Source organism: Scyliorhinus canicula, chromosome 12 (genome assembly GCF_902713615.1).
Source record: "Scyliorhinus canicula chromosome 12, sScyCan1.1, whole genome shotgun sequence".
NCBI lineage: Eukaryota > Metazoa > Chordata > Chondrichthyes > Carcharhiniformes > Scyliorhinidae > Scyliorhinus > Scyliorhinus canicula.
In genome coordinates, this window is record NC_052157.1 from 148,068,113 (window position 1) to 148,089,643 (window position 21,531).

Sequence of the window (21,531 nt, forward strand, 5' to 3'; positions counted from 1 at the left end):
ACTTGGGCTGTAATATTAATGCGACAGTGCTGTTGTTGTCAGCAGAGAGTTATCCATGGAGGTGGTTTTCCGGGGCTCTGACAAGAGATAAAACAGTCCATTAAAGATGGGTGACCGCTAACAATGTGCTGGTCACCATCTTTTACCATTGACAGCGTGTGGACCACACATGCAGGCCAGTGATCCAGGCTTCACCTAGTTTCCCTTTGCAGACCTGCTTCCAACCTTGGGGAACATCTGTAGCCAAACACCTGTGATCCTGCCTTCATTTCAGCTTGAAGCACATACAGTTTCCAGTCAACAGTCATCCTAAGGGCGGAATCCATTGGCCTCTCTATGGCAGTGTTTGGAGGCAGGGAGGGTATTGTCAGGCAGGAGAGCAGCGAGTCTGCCCACTGTCCCACCTCCAATCCGATCAGACCTGAGGCAGGAGAAGGCCCGTGGTCAACCTTCCCGTTCCACCACCAATCAATGCCCTTATGTGGACAATTGATAACCACTTAAGGGCCTCATCCCACCCAGTGGCGGGTGGGCCTGTTGCCACTCGGGCAGTACAAGTAAACCTGTGCGGGCTACTTATCATCTCCCAGAAAAGACCCTCCTCCATCAAAGGCACTCAGTGCCTGATCGAGGGGCCTTGCCAACTAAGAACCATCACCATGTCCTTGTTCTCCACTGTCCATGAAACCCCTTAAACCCCTACCCCATGACCCTAATCCCCCTTCCACCATTACTTACCTGTGCCCTGGGTCCGGGGACCTCCAGTTAGTGTCTTTCCTAGTGGAGCCAGTAAATCCCCTGACCCCTCCCACCCCGGCATCCCCATCCCGGGGAAAGACCCGCTGCTGACCTCTCCACTCCCTGATTGGCTCATGCTTTGGCTGGCCTTCCCCCAACAGGACAACACAGATCTCCATCCAGCTGGCAAGTGAAGCTCTCATTGCCTCCACAAGGATCCACCCCTGGATTGGGGACACTGGCTCAATTCACCTCTGGCGCAGTGAAAATATGATCAGGTTTGGCACATCACCCGAGACCAGTTGTGACCATGTACATGCTGCACTGTGTCCTTTGTACATTAACTGAGTGCAAAAATTGGAGATTTACTTGTGATTGGGAACAGATGAAACTATAGTGGTTACATTAGGAGACATAGGCTTGTAATATGCATCTCTGCAAATAAATATCTTATGCAAGTGTGCAGAGATTAGGCTCCTATTCCTCCTTCACTGCCTGGCTTGATAGAATAGAATACACTCGACGTGAGGTATATTAAGCCCTGCCTAATAGGGGATCTATCCTTTTGTGTACACACATTGTTTAAATACTACACAGCATCTAAATTTGCTTGACCTGTTAACTATTCCAGTCACAAAAGAGCGGGTACAATTCAATGCAATTATGAATTCCATGCTCTTCTTCACATATGGGATACATGTCTGTTTAAGACTGCAGAGGAAGTAGGACAGGAATAAGCCCATTAATCACGCCTGCTGAAAGAGTTGTATCTCCAAATGTGTGCACGCAGGGAGAACCAGGACCTAGCAGCAAGAGGTCCGCTGACTAATTGAAAGTTTGAGCTGAGAAGTGGGACTGAAACCTTTGTCCATCTGTTGATGTTTCAGACGAGTGCTGTTCTGTGCTCCGGAGGCTGCGTTCTGCTGGCTGCCAGCGCCCTGTTGGCTATTGTTACTGTCTTCCTGCCAAGTGGACTGTGTGAGAAGAGGATCTGCACACTGGCTGGCTACATGCAAACAACTGCGGGTGAGTGATCCGACTCCTGCACCTCTCTCTCTCTCTCCCCCTCTCTCGCTCTCTGTTATAAAGTCCAGCAGTGATGTCGATACCAGGGAAGCACTGTGTGGGACTTACAAATCGGTAATTGAACAGACAGGGGTACGGAATAGGATATGTGAGGTTAATTGCAAATTGTGCGATGTCCCACCAGCAGTTTGCATTAAGATTCAGGTGAAATAAACCAATCCATGGGATATTAATTGACATCCTGTGTAGATTTGTCATAAAGATCTGTAGGCACAGTGGATAAAAACACACAGACGGCACACATTCCCTGATAGGCATACCAGGCAGGAAAGGTTCCTCACTGGCAATCACATTCAAAATTGACCCTATTGTGTTCCAAGTTAGTATATTGGTTTCTCGTCAATTATCTGCCTCCTTCTCCCCCATCCGCTGAGCATTCTTTTTTTTTGCTGGAATATAGTTCCATGGAAGCTCAACTGAGGGTTAGACCTTAGATTTTACAATTACAAGGGGGGACAAGTAATTTTACAATTACAAGGGGGCACAAGTTCAAGGTGAGGGGGGAATGTTCAGTGGAGATGTACGGGAGAAGTTTTTTACACAGAGGGTGGTGGCGGCCTGGAATGCACTGCCAAGTGAGGGTGGTTGAGGCAGATATGTTAGCGACCTTTAAGACTTATCCGGATAGACACATGAACAGTCGGGGTATAGAAGGATACAGGCGATTGGTCTATCCACCCTGCCTATGCCCCCCATAATTTTGCAGACCTCTATCAGGTCGCCCCTCAACCTTCTTCGTCCCAGTGAGGACAAACCATGTTTGTTCATCTCGTCCCACGCTCTTAACTGCGCTAGAAAGTGACTGTGGTGGAGGCCAGAATCTTCCGTCAGTTGATCAGAGAGGCGATGAATGATGTACGGAAGGCAATGGAAAGAAAGAGCGTTAAAATAATATCATTGCAAAGGTTTGAGCTGTCGGTGAAGTTCTCAGCGGATATTTATGTAAGGGATCGAGGCAAAAATGAGCAAGTTCCAAATTGAGTGTGAATGACAAAGTAGGGTGGATAGAACCCAGAAAGTATTTTCTAATTTAATGCTTCGTGTTTTGATCAACAAGCTTAGCAGGCAGATGTGGGTGCGTAACAATCAGTGCCTCACAGGGACGATAAGCTCTTTAGTCTCGCTCTGCTAAACTCCTACCTTGGGTGCATCAAACAGGAGACTGCGGTGTTTGATCAGTGAAGCGGAAGAGCCAGAATGGATCAGTTTCTGGCAGCTGGCTTCAAGGGACAATTGGGAATTAACATCAGGCAGAATTCTCCCAACTGGGGCTAAGTTCCCATGGGTGGGGCAGGATTGTGGAGTGTTTGCCACTGTGGATGCCAGTGGGGAGTCACGCCATATCTTCTGGCCCTAACCCCATTAATTATGGACCCGGGAGTTTTGCGCCATATTCCATTGCAGGGCAGGCTTGATGGCATGCGTTCCCCCATTATATTTGGGTGCCATATTGAAAAGGCACTCAACATCACTGGCCCACCATTGCAGGAAGAAGGTTGACTTCTTGAAAAAGCTGGATCTCCAGGAACACTCTAAGGCTGCAATATGGACCTGCTCGTGACACTGTTCCTGGAAGATCCACCTGTAGATGCACCTCCCCACCCACTGCTGTGGTATTCCAGTGTCTGGGGTTGCTGGCGGCCTCCATCCTGAACTCTGGGGCAGCACCAGGAATTGTTCAAGTAAGTTCAGACCTCTGTAAGCCACGTCGGTCCCGCATGTTTTCCCGCTGGCTCCGTGAAGAATCGGGAATGTGGGTGGGGAAGATTCCGGGCAGCCTGACATCTACATCCCATTAGCGGGATACAAACAGTTTTACACCAGCTTCCAGTGGGTCTCCAGATCCGTCATGGTGGGCACCAGTGGAAGATCCCATGGGAAATTCACACAGGCATGAAATACATTTTTGGGTTCCCACTGAATTCTCTCCCCCCCCCCCCCCCCCACTTGCCATTCTTTACAGTAAGAAGTCTTAGAACACCAGGTTAAAGTCCAACAGGTTTGTTACAAACACGAGCTTTCGGAGCACTGCTCCTTCCTCAGGTGAATGATCATTCACCTGAGGAAGGAGCAGTGCTCCGAAAGCTAGTGTTTGTAACAAACCTGTTGGACTTTAACCTGGTGTTGTAAGACTTCATACTGTGCTCACCCCAGTCCAACGCCGGCATCTCCACATCATGCCTGACATTCTTTGTTATGGGTAGGCACATCAACAGCGGATTAAAAATCTTACATCTACTTACACTCTGGACCTGTAAGATCCTTCTACTTTCTTCACAAATTCCATATCCAGTTTTTCAATTAGAAATTTTTCCATGTTCTCACTTATAATGGAAATTGCCTATGTAAACCTGTCACGTGGTAATGACACCTGCCTACCAGTAGTGGCACTATAACATCAAAGCTTTGCATCACTCGGTGTCTCACCAGTAATGCAGAATAACGCCAGTGCTCTGACCAGCTCTACTTCTCTACTCCCCAAAGTGACATAAATGTTGCTCTTTAACCATAAATAATATTGCAGAAGGACATTATGTAAAAATAAGGACAGAATGTGCGACTTCAAAGTGGAGACTAAATTATATCTGTAAGATCCAGTTTCATTGTTCCATCCTCTTTAAACCTATTCCATGTAAGGACGACACCTGAATCTTGTCTCCTTATTTGCAATGCCACATGGAGGTGATTTAGGTTTTACAGATGTTGTCCGTTTGCTATTTACAGTTTCACGAGACCTACCAGCAGGGGAAATCTTCACATATGTATTTGCGATAGATTAAATTGTGACTGTACTTTCTTCAGGCTCTGTGTGGGTCGGGTCATGATTGCGAGTTAAGCCAGCTGGCCCATCTCTTACTTGGGAGGATCTGCTCAGCCCACACAACTGCTTCAGGGCAGGAGGAAATCTCCCCCTCATTGCTGCCACCCACTGCGGAATCAAAATCCACATGTTCCAATGATAGCAAGAAAATACAACCAATTAAAAGTCCTGTTGCTTTTTGAACAATATTTTCCCATTCACTGAGGGGTTGTGGGGTTAACAAAATCGTCCAGAGATTGTCATGAGCGCAAGTTGATTTTTTTCACAAGCCCTGGAACTCAGTGACTGCCTTGCGTTGGTTGGGTGGTGGGGACACGGTTGGAGATCTGTTGCTCTTCGTCTGTTGTCGCAAGGGCAGCTGCTTCATCGACCTCACCATCTGTCAATTAGCCGAATGGACAACCTGGGGGTGGCGACCAGGTATCCTGACACATGCCATCCTGCTCGCCAGACTTCACTTTTAAGAAGGAGAGCTGGCTGCAAGTGGACCTTTACATCATCCATCAAAGAACTGCTCCCAGCTTTTTCTTTCCCTCACAATTGGCAAGGAGGAGCAGTGCTGGAAAGTCAGAGTAGGATGTTCATCATGATAAGCGTTCCTGTGTATGCACAGTGTGCCGAGACTGAGAAAATCACTTAGTGGATTTGATCTGCTTAATGGCCAGTTGGGTGTTTAACTGCAACGTGGCCAGATCTGATTGGGGCCTGTCCTTGATGGAGACCACCTATATGCACACCAAGAACAGGAAGCTTGAGAAACTCGGCATCACCACCAGCAGCAACCAAGCCTCCCCCGGTACCACAGCAGAAAACAATACAGGGAAACCTATTGTCAACTTGTCGGACTACACCCTTCAACCAGACAAAATCAAAGTCCTCAGCAGAGGGCTCAATTTCTGCAACATCAAGGATGGTCACCTCAGCACTTCGCTTTACCGCAAGCCCACGGATAACCTCATGATGCTCCACTTCTCCAGCTTCCACCCTAAACACATTTAAGAAGCCATCCCCTATGGACAAGCCCTCTGTATACACAGGATCTGCTCAGACGAGGAGGAGCGTAACAGACATCTACAGACGCTGAAAGATGCCCTCGTACGAACGGGATATGACGCTCAACTCATCGATCGACAGTTCCAACACGCCACAGCAAAAAACCGCACCGACCTCCTCAGAAGACAAACACGGGACACAACCGACAGAGTACCCTTCGTCGCCCAGTACTTTCCTGGAGCGGAGAAACTACGACACTTACTTCGCAGCCTTCAACACGTCATCGATGAAGATGAACATCTTGCCAAGGTCATCCCCACATCCCCAATACTTGCCTTCAAACAACCCGTGCAACCGCAAACAAACCATTGTTTGAAGCAAACTATCGTGACCACGATACCACACAACTCTGCCATGGCAATCTCTGCAAGACATGCCAGATCATCGACATGGATACCACCATTACACGTGAGAATACCACCCACTAGGTACGCAGTAGTTACTTGTGCGACTCGGCCAACGTGGTCTACCTCATACGCTGCAGGAAAAGCTGTCCCGAAGCGTGGTACATTGGCAAGATCATGCAGACGCTGCAACAACGAATGAACGGACATCGCGTGACAATCACCAGGCAGGAATGTTCCCTTCCAGTCGGGGAAGACTTCAGCAGTCAAAGGCATTCAGTCTCTGATCTCCGGGTAAGCGTTCTCCAAGACGGCCTTAAGGACACGCGACAATGCAGAATCGCCGAGCAGAAATTTATAGCCAAGTTCCGCACACATGAGTACGGCCTTAACTGGGCCCTGGGATTCATGTCGCATTACATTCATACCCCACCATCTGGCCTGGGCTTGCAAAATCCTACCAACTGTCCTGGCTGGAGACAATTCACATCTCTTTAACCTGGGGTTACCCCTCTCTCTGGATCTGTAAATACTTAATTACCTGCAAATGCTCGCATTCCAAGCATTGTCTGGCATCTTTGAATTTGTCTATATATATGTTTCTAGAACATACCTCTTCATTCACCTGAGGAAGGAGCAGTGCTCCGAAAGCTAGTGTTTGAAACAAACCTGTTGGACTTTAACCTGGTGTTGTAAGACTTCTTACTGTGCTCACCCCAGCCCAACGCCGGCATCAAAAGAAAGATAGCCATGTCTTACAGGGGTATGCAATCCCCACTGCTGTCTAAGTGGCTAAAGTATGGTCACTAACCCTTCTAGAATAGACAGGTCTGAAGCCCCACTCTTGGCCTGGGTTGAGCTAAGTGTGAGGTGAGGAGGTCAAGGACATAGACTGTTGAATGAAAGGACTAACTGATCTAACCTCTACCACTGGTTGCCCTCACATTCCACCAACCCATGGTAGTGGCTAAGGTGGGGAAAACACTGGGTCCTGAATTTTTCGGATGTACAGGCATTAGAACATAAAAACTCGGAGCAGGGTTAGGTAATTCAGCTCCTGAGCCTGCTCCACCATTCAAGACGATTGTCGCTGATCTCCTCTCGGCCTCAACTCCACTGTCATTCTCCATAACCCTTCAACCCATTACTAACTAAAAAATCTGTCAATCTCCTCTTTAAATTTACTCAACGTCCCAGCAACCACCTTACTCTTGGGGTAGTGAATTCCACAGATTCGCAACCTTTTGAGAGAAGCAATTTCCCCTCATCTCTGTTTTAAATCTGCAACCCCATATCCTAAAACTATGCCCTCTCATTCTAGATTGTCCCACAAGAGGAAGCATCCATTCTCCGGCTACTTTGTCCATGCCTTTTATCTTATATACCTCAATTAGATCTCCTCTTATTCTTCTAAACCCGAGAGTATAGGCCTAAACTGGTCAATCTCTGTTCATAGAACAAACCCTTCATCTCTGGAATCAATCCAGTGACCCACCTTATGGAGGTGGATGAGGAACGCGTTCCCGGTTGCGGTCGACCCTGGAGTGTAATTTCAGCTTCGCTGGCCAATTAACAACCTCCCAGCGTGAAACATGCTCTGTGAAAGGCTGAGTGCTGCCAGGGAAGGGCAGGCACTGGGAAAAGGGTGAGTGCAGACTGGAGTTTCCACTGTGCTCCCTCTGAGGGGGGGGGGGGGGGGGGGGGGGGGGGTCAGCCTCAGCGGTGTTGTCTAAGGGAGCTGCTGACCCGTGAAAAATAAACATCGATGTCAGACCAATGCCGCCAGTATCAGGGCAGCAGCTTCATGCACAGACCCCAGTCTCCCCAGACACTTTTGTTCATTTTATTTCAGCCCTGACAGTTCATCCTGCCCTGGATCCAGGCTGCAGCTGAACTGTAAAGGCCGCCTGACCAATCAGCTTGCCCGCCACTCATGAAAGTAGACGGGCCTCTTACTGGGTTAAGTTGCCTGTTTGATTGTCGGCGGGTATGCTCCCGACTGTCATCTGCGCCTGTTGACTGAAATAATGGCAGGAAAAGTGCCTGTCGAGGCAGGCAATGGCCCTTCATTGACCACGTATGCGCCACAGTGGCACGGTGGTTAGCACTGCTGCCTCACCGTGCCAGGGACTCGGGTTCAATTCCAGCCTTGGGTCACTGTTCGTGTGGACTTTGCACGTTCTTCTTGTGCCTGAGTGGGTTTCCTCCGGGTGCTCCATTTTCCTCCCACAGTCCAAAGATCTGCAGGTTAGGTGGATTGCCCATGATAAAATGCGCGTTAGTATTGAGAAAGGTTAGGTGGGGTTACTGAGTTACAAGGATAGAGTGGGGCCTGACCCTAGGTCGAGTGTTCTGTCAGAGGGCCGGTGCAGATTCGATGGGCCGAATGGCCTCCTTCTGCACTGTACATAGAACATAAAATTTACAGTGCAGAAGGAGGCCATTTGGCCCATCGAGTCTGCACCCACCCTTGGAAAGAAAACCCCACTTAAGCCCACACTTCTATCCCTGTAACCCAGTAACCCCTTCTAACCTTTTTCAACACTAAGGCACAATTCATCTCGGCCAATCTACCTAACCTGCACATCTTTGGACTGTGGGAGGAAACCGGAGCACCCGGAGGAAACCCACGCAGACACGGGGAGAATGTGCAGACTTTGCACAGGCAGTGACCCAAGCCGGGAATCGAACCTGCGACCCTGGAGCTGTGAAGCAATAGTACTACCGTGCCGCCCTAGAGATTCTACGATTAATTGGCTGTCGGTAAGTGGCCAACCTACCACACATCCTGCCACCGACAATGCAGCATGGCAGCTGGAAGACATTAGGTACCCCTCCCAATGCCCCAACCCCCAACATTTTGCCAGCCTTCCCTCCTCTCAGCCTATCACCAATGGGCCACGAAAACTCAGCTCAGAGAGCTGAATGAATGTGTTTTTCAGTTGGCTTTGGGTTTGGCCAAAGCTGTGTTTCATATAACGAATACGTAAGTGGCACGGTAGCACAGTTACTGAGTTCCGGTGATGGGCTGGGGGTGTGGGCTTAGGTAGGATGCTCTTTCCAAGGGCCGGTGCAGACTTGATGGGCCGAATGGCCTCCTTCTGCACTGTAAATTCTATGATCTATGAATATGGGAGTTCACTCAAACACTTGATAATCTGGACCCAAAGGAGCAGATTATAATCTTAACTTCGTCTGGCAGGTGTTTCATTTTAGATAGAAAATTAAATTTATTTTGATAATCTCAATCTCTATCCGCTGAATATTTATTGTAGTGCTAATCAGACACAAAACTGGCATTGCAGAATGGCTGATCATTACAGGAATCGCCTGATCTAGAAAATCCGGCAGTGTCAATCGTGGGCAGGCAATCTTATTTTTTATTCATGGGCCAGCACCTACTGCCCATCCCTAATTACCCTTCAACAGGATGTCTTGCTGGGCCATTTCAGAGGCCATTTAAGAGTCAATCACATTGTTGGAGGCACATGAGGGCCAGACCAAGTAAGGATGGCAGATTTCATTCCCAAAAAGGGCATTCATGAACCAGATGGGCCTTCATGGCATTTAGACTTTTAATTTCAGGCTTTTTATTGAATTCAAATTTCACCATTTGCAGCGGTGTATTGAATATAAAAATTGGCAAGTCATGTTGCAGCTGCATAGAACCTTAGTTAGGCCACACTTGGGGTATAGTGTTCGATTCTGGTCGCCACACTACCAAAAGGATGTGGAGGCTTTAGAGAGGGTGCAGAAGAGATTTACCAGGATGTTGTCTGGTATGGAGGCCATTAGCTGTGAGGAGAGGTTGAATAAACTTGGTTTGTTCTCACTGGAATGAAGGAGGTTGAGGGGTGACCTGATAGAGGTCTACAACATTATGAGGGGCATAGACAGAGTGGATAGTCAGAGACTTCCCCAGGGTAGAGGGGTCAATTACTAGGGGCATAGGTTTAAAGTGCGAGGGGCAAGGTTTAGAGGAGATGCACGAGGCAAGTTTTTTACACAGAGGGTAGTGGGTGCCTGGAACTCGCTGCCGGAGGAGGTGGTGGAAGCAGGGACGATAGTGACGTTTAAGGGGCATCTTGACAAATACATGAATAGGATGGGAGTAGGACGGACCCCGGAAGCGTAGAAGATTTTAGTTTAGACGGGCAGCATGGTCGGCACGGGCTTGGAGGGCCGAAGGGCCTGTTCCTGTGCTGTACTTTTCTTTGTTCTTTGTTTGGTGGGTGGGAGGTGAACCCGGGTCCCCATCACTGTATTACTAGCCCAGTGACAACATTATTGTTACGCCCTGGCGACATGTTACAAATCTGCCGCACTGACTTTGACCTCTTGCAGTGAATTGTACGAGCTGTGGCATCGAGAGGAGACCATTAGGTTCTTGAAAGCACCTTAACTCACGGTGACTTTAGTAACAGGAGAATCTTATTGTCGTGCTGATTATTGGGACATTCCGCAGATGGCATACAACACAGGCCCATTGTGATATGAAAATGTATCTTGAATGCCTCATTATTTTTATTTTTTATTTTTTATTTTTTTAAATAAATTTAGAGTACCCAATTATTTTTTCCAATTAAGGGGCTATTTAGCGTGGCCAATCCACCTATCCTGCACATCTTTGGGTTGTGGGGGTGAAACCCACGCAGACACGGGGAAAATGTGCAAATTCCTCACGGACAGTGACCCAAAGCCGGGATCGAACCTGGGACCTCAGCGCCGTAGGCAGCAATGCTAACCACTGTGCCACCGTGCTGCCCTCATTGCCTCATTATTGAAGGAAGTTCCATCAGACAAGAACATAAATTCTGCCCTAAATGTGCAGGATTCATTTGGGCATTGCCAGTTCAGAATTTCTGGTTTAGGTGAATGAAATTTCCGTTGACTGCGCAGAGGGTTTCATTCTGAAATTTGGTGCAATGCAGGCTGAAGGGGTGAATGACTCCACTCTCAACTGCGAGGACGACAAGTAAAGATTCATCAATGGTTCTCAATGGGATGTGTTCACAACGCACCAACTGCCTATAATTTAGCATTGACTAGGACTTGATGAGCAACTTGATGTTGTTGCCATTACAGAGACCTGGATGAGGGAGGGACAGGATTGGCAGCTAAACGTTCCAGGATTTAGATGTTTCAGGCGGGATAGAGGGGGATGGAAAAGGGGTGGCGGAGTTGCGCTACTGGTTAGGGAGAATATCGCAGCTGTACTATGGGAGGACACCTCAGAGGGCAGTGAGGCTATATGGGTAGAGATCAGGAATAAGAAGGGTGCAGTCACAATGTTGGGGATTTACTACAGGCCTCCCAACAGCCAGCGGGAGATAGAGGAGCAGATAGGTAGACAGATTTTGGAAAAGCGTAGTAAAAGGTAGTGGGTGCCTGGAACTCGCTGCCGGAGGAGGCGGTGGAAGCAGGGGCGATAGTGACATTTAAGGGACATCTTGACAAATACATGAGTAGAGGGATACGGACCCAGGAAGTGTAGAAGATTGTAGTTTAGTCGGGCAGCATGGTCGGCACGGGCTTGGAGGGCCGAAGGGCCTGTTCCTGTGCTGTACTGTTCTTTGTTCTTTGTTAGTTGCAACACTGTTTGCATGAGTGGGCCCACCCGCGATTCTCCGCCTCCGATGGGCCGAGTTCCCGACGGCGCGGTCCACGTGTGTTCTCACAAATCGTGAACCTGGCGTGGTGGCTGCTGATACAGCACCGCCATACTTCACTGACAGCCATGCCGCTGGCTGAGGGTCTTCTGCCAGGGCCGGGGGGAGTAGTGGGGGGGTGGCCAGGAGGTGGGCTGTAGGATCGGGGTGGACGGGTACGCAACACCATTACCGCAGCTGGCAAGGCAGCCATGCGACTGCACATGCCGCTGACAGCCCGCTTTAAACCTGGTACCCTCGGTTTTACAGGTGACTCCCCCGGGGCACCCCCCTGGGTGTCCTCTTGCCCCAGCCGACCCATCAGCTGTATGGGCGCTCCAGCACAACCTGTCCCATCTTTGCGGCCTGATCAGTGTGTGTGTGAGGGGGGGGTTATTGTTTAAGCGCGGTTGCAGCTTGCTAGCCCTGCGAGTGTCCATCACAGACCTGACGATTCCCGCACCGTTTTTCACGTGGTCCGATGGTTTTCCACCCTACGCCGGTGCTAGCCCCTCACTGAACATCTACGTCATTCGGTAGTTGTTCAGCATTTCAAATCCAGCTTCCACTCAGCCTGCGAGAGCAATCAGGTGGTCAGGAACGATTGAAACCCAATGTAATTGTCAGCACAGAAGGTGTTAAACTAAACACTTAGTTTTGCGCAGTCACATTCCTGACCCACGCTTTTGAAACCACTGCTCCGTGTCTCAGGGTAAGATTCCTGGCGGGAATGGTGGCGCATCAAAGACCCACCTCAGCTCAATAAAAACAAGCGACGGTTTGGGCTCACTGTGTGGGAAACCACCTTGCCGCTTTATCAAAACACCAGGTGCAAGGATTTCACCTGCTCCGTGTTTCCTAAGGATGTTTGGAATTCCAGTTTCCCAGCAGGGTCGGGCAGGGGAGGGGGGAACTGATCTGTTAGGAGTGGAATGCGAACGGGTCGTCTGCCAACCTTTGGCTTGGGAATACGACACGCCAACCAAAATTACTCGAATGAGGAGTATTCCTGTCAGGGCCTATTAAAGAAAGAAAGGTACAATGAAATGAGATGGAATAAAAATCGCTTATTGTCACAAGTAGGCTTCAAATGAAGTTACTGTGAAAAGCCCCTAGTCGCCACATTCCGGCGCCTGTTCGGGGAGGCTGGTACGGGAATTGAACCGTGCTGCTGGCCTGCCTTGGTCTGCTTTCAAAGCCAGCTCTTTAGCCCTGTGCTAAACCAGCCCCTATGCTTTTCATAACCTCAAGACATCCCAGGGTGCTCAATAGCCAATGAAGAGATTTACAGCCAATGAATTATTTCTGAAGTGTAGTCTCTGTTGCAAAAGTTGGGAAAATCAGGAGCTAATTTACAGACAGGAAGCTCCCGCAGGAAACAGGATAATGACCAAGTGATCTGTTTCCAGTGATCTTGATTGAGAAATAAATATTGATACCGGGACAAACACCTCTGCTCTTTTTCAAAACTAGTGCTGGGGGACTTATTTATGCTTCCCTGAGATGGCAAGCAGGGCTTGAACAATTTCTCATTCGAAGGATAGCATCCTCAAATACGGCAGTGCTCTCTCAGTACATGTACTGGAGTGTTGGCTTAGATTTTGTGTTTAAACCTGTGGATTATCTATCACCGTAATTTGTCATAATATACACCAGTATATCATGGTGCAGACACACACTGATGGACACACACAGGGACCAATCAACATGTACAAACACCGCAGCCAATCACCAGTTAGAATACACACACTATAAAGGCAGAGGGCAGCACGGTTCCCGCTCATTCTGGGTGCTGTCTCTGAGTGTAACAGGAACTTATTCAGCCCAGCACGGACTCACAACACGTGCTGAGAGAATCAACTGGTTCGGACAAGGCTTTAGGTCTCTAGTTCAAGTTAGCATTATTTAGACCCACAGTCATCGTGTGTTAGTTAGTTAGAAGGAGTTAATAAAATTGAGTTGAACCTTCATCTGTGTTGAAAGTGTCTGTTCATCTCACAAGCCGACACTTCATAATTCAGTGGGGGCGAGCCAGGCTAATATGTCTGCATATTAAGAAGAGGCAGGAGCGAGGACTCTAGACTTCAATTTCCCCTTCCAGCAGTGTCCTCACATAAGGATGTATTAATTTAGCTTAAGGCGAGCTGAGCGCATTGTCATACCGGCCCAACAGAATTCGACACGAGGCCACTCTGAGACTGTGCCAACATCCGTACCTTGTCCTAGGCTCTCAGCTGTAATGAGGCCTACTTACAGCACCTCCCAAACCAATCCGACTAATCCTCCTTCCATCTGCCGCTCCTCTCCTGAAAATTGTGTGCAGGCGATCATATATAATATGAATTCCCACTGGCGGTTCAGCTTGAGTTAGGAGAAGGCTTTGAACTGAATATTTCATGTGAATTTTACGTCTGCCTGTGCCGTGGGCGGTCACTAGCTTGGCTTGTCAGGGAGAAAACGACGATAAATCTTTGAGTTGGCTACAATTCCTCAAAATCTCAACTGTTCTTTTGATCTGCCTTTAGCTGCTGGGGGGAAATTTGAGCTGCCTTTTCCAAAATCTCCGAAGGGAACTCCATTGGTGGTAGTAACGCGGAGGTCAGGTTTCCAGGTCAGGTAACTTGTAATAACACACAGTATCCTTGCTGTTAAAATAAAAGAGACAGGAACAAATAAACAAAACATAGAGAGAGAGATTCACACAAAGCAAGACAGACAAAACCCAAGGAACAGGTACTGGAGTGTGTGGTATGTTTAAGCATCAGTGCCCACACAAATGCTTAACATATCACCATTAAATCAAGGATCATAGGAACAGGAGTAGGCCATTTGGCCCGTCAAACCTGTTCCGCCATGTAATCATAGTAGATCTAGACCTGAATCTATAAACCCACCTTTACCTCATATCCCTCGCTTGATTTAAATGACATAAATTTATCAAACCCAGTTTTGAAATAAAATCAATCGACCTTGTGATTTCCTAAATTCACTCCTAAAGGATTTGGTTCCAGTCTTTAGTCTGTGCCCCTTCTTCTTATACCAGCCAGAAATAGGTTTTCTCTACCTATCCTATGTAGTTAAACTAAGTTTTCAAAGTGAGCAGTTGATATAACTCACTCAAAAATGCTGTGTGGGTCGGCTGGATTTCGGATTAACAGTTGCCGGGTTCCAGGGGTTGTGTCGAACATAACCAGATCTGGCTTCCTCATCACAACCAAGCATTACAAAATATAAGTGTACTTCAGGGCAGCACGGTAGCATTGTGGATAGCACAATTGCTTCACAGCTCCAGGGTCCCAGGTTTGATTCCGGCTTGGGTCACTGTCTGTGCGGAGTCTGCACGTCCTCCCCGTGTGTGTGTGGGTTTCCTCCGGGTGCTCCAGTTTCCTCCCACAGTCCAAAGATGTGCAGGTTAGGTGGATTGGCCATGATAAATTGCCCTTAGTGTTGGGTAGGGTTACTGGGTTATGGGGATAGGGTGGAGGTGTTGACCTCGGGTAGGGTGCTCTTTCCAAGAGCCGGTGCAGACTCGATGGGCCGACTGGCCTCCTTCTGCACTGTAAATTCTATTTAAAATATTCAGGCCACAGAAAGGATATGGGGGGGGGAATTCTCCGACACCCCCGCCATGTCGGAGAATCGCCGGCGGGCCGCGCCCTGATGCTAGGGCGTGATTCTCCGCAGAGACAGAGAATCGGCGGCACTGGGGCCTGTGTGGTCGGTGCAGCGCCGGTCGGGGTATGCGCCGACTCTCCGGCACGGGCTGGCGCGCCGATTCTCTGGCCCGGATGGGCCGAGCGGCCGTCATCAGAAAGCCGAGTCCCACCGGCGCCATTCTAACATCCTCAGAGCCAGCGGGACCTCGGCCCTGAAGGGGCCGGGGGCGCCTGTGTGGGGTGGGGGGGTCCGACCCCGGGGGGAGGGGGCCTCTGTAGTGGCCTGGCCCGCGATCGGGGCACACCAATTGGCAGGCCGGCCTCTCTGCCCCCCCCCCCCCCCCGGCCTCCTTTCCTCCGCGCTGGCTCCTGTAGTCCTGCACCATTTGGCGTTGGGGCCAGTGCGAGGAAGAAGGTCACAGCATATCCACTAGTTGCCGCCGGGTTCAGGCCAGGGTCAGCAGCTGGAGCAGCGTGGGCCTCTCCAGCGCCGTGCTACCCCACTGTGGGCCACAGAATGAGGTCCCAGAACGGGCGCCAACACTGGAGTAAAACACACCCGTTTTTACGCCGGCGTCGGCCCTTGGCCGCCCAATAGGAGAATCCCGCCCATGGTTCTTCTTAAAGTCTTGAAAAGTTCAACCCCGTAACCCTTCTAGATTCCAGGGATTGTGTAATTTCTCCTCATAATTTAACCCTGAGTCCAGGCATCATTCTGATAAGTAAGTCTATGTTACTCTCCGTCCAAGGGCAGTATATCCTTCCTAACGTGCACTGCCTGGAACTGCTCACAGGGCTCCAGGTGTAGACTAACCAGGGCTTTCTATAACTGAAGCATGACTTCTACTCCCTTGCATTCAAAAGCCTGCCACGCAAAAGTGTTATTTTGTTTCGAGTGATGGTTAAAACCCCCAGTAGTAAAAACAAGTGAACAGAGGGATTTTGCATAGGTGGGTAGGAATATGGGACAGAGGAGTATTCATGTGGCACTTCGAACCTTTTCCGCCATTCACTACGATCATGGCTGGTCTGATTGTGATCTTTCCACTTTCTAGTCTGCTCTTCGTAACACTTGACTCCCTTGTCTGTCAAAAACCCGTCTAATTTCAGCCTTGGATACATTCAAGGGGAAGAGAACTCCGTGGACTAACGACCCTTGGAGAGAAGAAAATTCTCCTCACCTCCATCTTATTCTTAAATGGTGTCCCCTAGTTCTAGTCTCCCCACACAAGAGGAAACATCCTGCCGTATCCACCCGGGTATGCAGCCTGTGAAGCCACCTCAGGATCTTAAATGTTTCATTAAGATCATCAGTAATTCTTCAAAGCTCCAATGGGCTTGGCCCAACACGGTCAACCTTTCTTCATAAGATAAGCCCTTCATCCCAGCACGGGGCAGCACGGTAGCACAGTGGTTAGCATAGTTGCTTCACAGCTCCAGGGTCCCAGGTTCGATTCCCGGCTTGGGTTGCTGTCTGTGTGGAGTTTGCACGTTCTCCCCGTGTCTGCGTGGGTTTCCTCCGGGTACTCCGGTTTCCTCCCACAGTCCAAAGATGTGCAGGTTAGGTGGATTGGCCGTGGTAAATTGCCCTGAGTGTCCAAAAAGGCTGGGTGGGGTTACTGGGTTACAGGGATAGGTTGGAAATGTGGGCTGAAGTGGGGTGCTCTTTCCAAGGGCCGATGCAGACCCGATGGGCCCAATGGCCTCCTTCTGCACTGTAAATTCTATGATCCCAGGAATAATCGATGAAGGAAAAAATTTGGAGGAATAGGTTTCTGCAACTCAAACTGCATCTTTGGAACATGAATTACTGTCATTGTGAGACAAACTATGTAAATGCGATGATTGCATGCCCTTTAATAAAACACAGAATTAGATTAATCTGACAGACGTGATGGAGGAGCTATTTGCTTTAAAGACATGTTGAAGAAATTTCAAAAAAATATTTAATTATCCTTTCTTTAAAAGAAACTTACGCTCTCAAGGAATATTCATTTGACAGGCTTCACCTTGTTGACATAATATGAAAACATTTTAAGATTCAGGCAAAGAAAATTAGAGAACAGATTAAGTCATTGGTGAGTTAATCATTTTCTGTCATCTTCATATAAATAGGACTAATGAAGCACTTCCATCACTCACGACAGCCATTCCTGGGCAGTCTCTGAGTGAGAGCAGTGACTGATTGCCGTGTGTGATTTGTAGGGATGAGACACTCTAAAACCTTCTTGGACTTAACAACGGAAAGGAAAAGAAAGTGAGATAGGGAAAGCCAGATAATTGGAAAGAGAAAAATGAAGAGAGAGAAAGACAAGCAACAGAAAGAGAAAGACAAAGAGAGAGAAATAGAAAGAGGAACAGAGACAAAAGGAAAACAACAGTAAGAGAGAGATAGGAAGAAAATTCAAGAGGCAAAAATGTGAAAGACAGAAAGAGAAAAAGAGAGAGGAACAAAAAGAGTGAAAGAAAGTAAGGCCTGAATTTTTGCTGGTCGCAAAGGGTCTCCAGCTTAGCCAAAATGGCACTGGAGCCCTGATTCAGGAAGTGCCAACCCCGATCCTGGCATCCGCCATTTTCTCCAGCGGGGAACATGGTGGATTGTAATTTGTACATCCATGGTTTACAGAGCCAGCTAGCTGCATATTGAAAAGATACAATTTTCATTAGTGGGATGTCCAAAACATGACTCGTGGACTTTAGACCTTTAAGGAAGAGGTCTAAAGCTGCGGAGTTATTTGGAGAGACATCCTTTTGGATAGGTCCAGGTACCTCCTTGGGTAAGTTAAGGTGCCCTTTTGGAAAGGCAAGATGCCCGTTGAGATTTTTAAGAGTAGACATGAATGTGAAAGATAGATAGGTTCTGTTCAACTATCAATCCTTTGAGGAATTAAAATCTCCTGCCCTTTAAAAACAGCATGCAGTTACCAACACAAATCAGTTATTGCAATTTCACTCTCTCAGTTAATATATGCCTGAAGGTTATCTTTATAGGGTTAGTGCTGCACGACTGATTCCACGGCCTATCTATCACAGTGGGATGACTTTCAATTTACAGTTTGATTGGCAGATCTGTAACTAGTGTCTTTGATGTGGGTCGATGGAATACAAATGTGTATTTTTTAAGAAGGGATTAAGTATTTGAATGAAATGTTTGCTATTATAGTGGATTAAGTAATTGAAGGAATTTAAATGTATTGAATGGGTTTTTACCAATGAGACTATTTATTTTGAATAGTGAAGCCATCAATAGACATTTAGAGGGCAGCACGGTGGCACAGTGCTGTCACCTTAGCATTGCTGCCTACGGCGCTGAGGACCCGGGTTCGAATCCCGGCCCTGGGTCACTGTCTGTGTGGAGTTTGCACATTCTCCCCGTGTTTGCGTGGGTTTCACCCCCACAACCCAAAAGATGTGCAGGATAGGTGGATTGGCCATGCTAAATTGCCCCTTAATTGGAAAAAATAATTGGGTACTCTAAATTTTAAAAATAGATATTTAGAACTTTATTGGGATCCCACCCTAGGCCCACTCCCCTGCAACCCATAACCCCACCTAACTCTTGGACACTAACGGATAATTTAGCGTGGCCAAACCACCCAACTCGCATATCCTCGGACTGTGGGAGGAAACCGGAGCACCCGGAGAAAACCCACGCTGACATGGGGAGAACGTGCAAACTCCACACAGGCAATCACGCAAGGCCAGATTCGAACCCGGGTCCCTGGCACAGTGAGGCATCAGTGCTAACTGATCTACCGTGCCGTCTTCCAATTTAATGCAGTATTCTAACCGAATGGTGTCACAAAGGTGTAGGTTATTAATCCCAGAAACCAAAAGTAACATTTAAATCTCTGTTCGTATTAATTCATTCTGAATTCTCCCTCAGTGTACCCAAACAGGCGCCAGAATGTGGTGCCTAGGGGCTTTACACAGTAATTTCATTGCAGTGTAAATGTAAGCCAACTTGTGACAATAAAGATTATTATTACATATGTTTCATAGAACAGTACAGCACAGAACAGGCCCTTCGGACCTCAATGTTGTGCCGAGCCATGATCACCCTACTCAAACCCACGTATCCACCCTATACCCGTAACCCAACAACCCCCCCCTTAACCTTACTTTTTTTTAGGACACTACGGGCAATTTAGCATGGCCAATCCACCTAACCCGCACATCTTTGGACTGTGGGAGGAAACCCACGCACACACGGGGAGGACGTGCAGACTCCGCACAGACAGTGACCCAGCCGGGAATCGAACCTGGGACCCTGGAGCTGTGAAGCATTTATGCTAACCACCATGTTACCATCACATAGTTAATGCTAAAAGATCGTGGTGCTTTGATTTAAGAATGATGCAGCAATAAGGTAGTTACCCTGGAAGCAGTTCTGACTGCAGACCCACAGAATCAAAACCAAACTGGCACATGAGAAATACAGGCACTAATGGGCCTGAAGTGCCTGAGCTTTGAGCAGCAGATTACATGGGCTTGGTGGCTGCAGTTGTACTCTTCGTTCTAACCCACTGTAACACTAACCATCAGTCTAGGGAGAGAAAATAATCCTGCCAATAATTTCCATGAAAAATACACAGTCAGTGCAGAATTAAAACAAATATCCCAGTTTTCATCAATCAGGACCAGGAGCAATTTCAGCCCTGAACAGGAGCTCATCTCTGCGATCTTGCTCAAATAAGGGTGGCAGAGTGATTAGCACTATTGCCTCACAGCACCAGGGACCCAGGTTCAATTCTGGCCTTGTCCGTGTTGAGTTTGCGCGTTCTCCTCGTGTCTGTGTGAGTTTCCTCCGGGTGCTCCGCTTTCCCTCCACAGTCAAAGATGTGCAGGTTCGGTGGATTAGCCATGATAAAATTGCCCCTTAGTGTCTAAAGAGGTGCAGGTTAGGTGGGGTTGCGGGGATAGGGCGGGGAAGTGGACCTAGTGGGGGTGCTGTTTCAGAGGGTCGGTGCAGACTCGACGGGCTGAATGGCTGCCTTCTGCACTGTAGGGATTCTATGAAATGGCAGCGGATAATGAGGTGACATCAGGTGGTGCCCCTTTACTTTCCCCTGCTTTATTTCATGGTGCTGTAAGTATGGTCTGGGGCTTTGCTGCGAGCACTGGTAGGCACCTGCCTTGGTAGCAAGAATCACAGCATCAACCTTGATCCTCGACCCAGGAAAATAGATTGGTTTTGAGGGACTGTGGGTTAGAAGTCGCACCCCACTCCTCCTTAAGATTGCCAATCCTCCAGGATCGGTCAAGAATCTCCAGGAATGTTTCTTGAACACTTTTATTTATTGGTTATTTAAAAATATTGGACACAGGGAGAGAAAAGGTTGCTTGCTTTACAGTCTAGAATCGGGTAATGAAGAATCTATTAATCAAGGCCGGGATTCTCCCCTACCCGGCGGGGCGAGGGGTGCCGGCGTGATGGAGTGGCGTGAAGTCTCCGCACCTTTAGGGGCCTGGCCCTCATCTTGAGGGGCTAGGCCTGCGCCGGAGTGGTTGGCGCTCCGCCAGCTGGCGTGGACGGCCTTTGGCGCCACGCCAGTCGGGGCCGAAGGGACTTCGCCGGCCGGCGTAAGTCCGCGCATGTGCCGGAGCATCAGCGGCTGCTGACGTCATCCCTGCGCAGGGGAGGGGGTCACTTCCGCCTCCGCCATGGTGAAGACCATGGTGAAGGCGGAAGGAAAAGAGTGCCCCCACGGCACAGGCCCATCCACCGATCGGTGGGCCCCAATCACGGGCCAGGCCGAGCCCGCGTGCGCCGCCTGCTCCCGCCGGTAAGGTAGGTGGTTTGATCCACGCCGGTGGGAGAGGGTTGACAGCGGCGGGACTTTGGCCCATCGCGGGCCAGAGAATCGCCCGGGGGGGGGGGGGGGGGGGGGGGGCGACCGATGCAGCGCGATTCCCACCCCCGCCGAATCTCTGGTGGCAGAGAATTCGGGACACGGCGGAGGCGGGATTGACGTGGGCCCCCGGCGATTCTCCGACCCGGCGGGGTGTCGGAGAATCCCGCCCCAAGTGTCTATTCATTAATGAAGAACCAGTTAGTCTATTAATACCCCCAACTGGGTAATGAAGATCCTATTCCTTTTTTGATTGGCGTGAGAAGGCACTGTGCCATGACAATGGGCATATTGGACAACTAATGGCAAGTGTGTGGGGGTGGGTGATTGGTG

General features: G+C 48.9%; 1 protein-coding gene across 1 annotated transcript in view; it reads left to right on the forward strand.

Annotated features, from left to right (window-relative positions):
* LOC119975014 (transmembrane protein 211) overlaps nt 1-21,531 on the forward strand; it is a 299,181-nt gene that overhangs the window by 162,183 nt on the left and 115,467 nt on the right. The window contains exon 2 of the mRNA XM_038814460.1: nt 1,626-1,764. Within this exon, the coding sequence (XP_038670388.1) occupies nt 1,626-1,764 (139 nt within the window). The remainder of the gene's footprint in view (nt 1-1,625; nt 1,765-21,531) is intronic.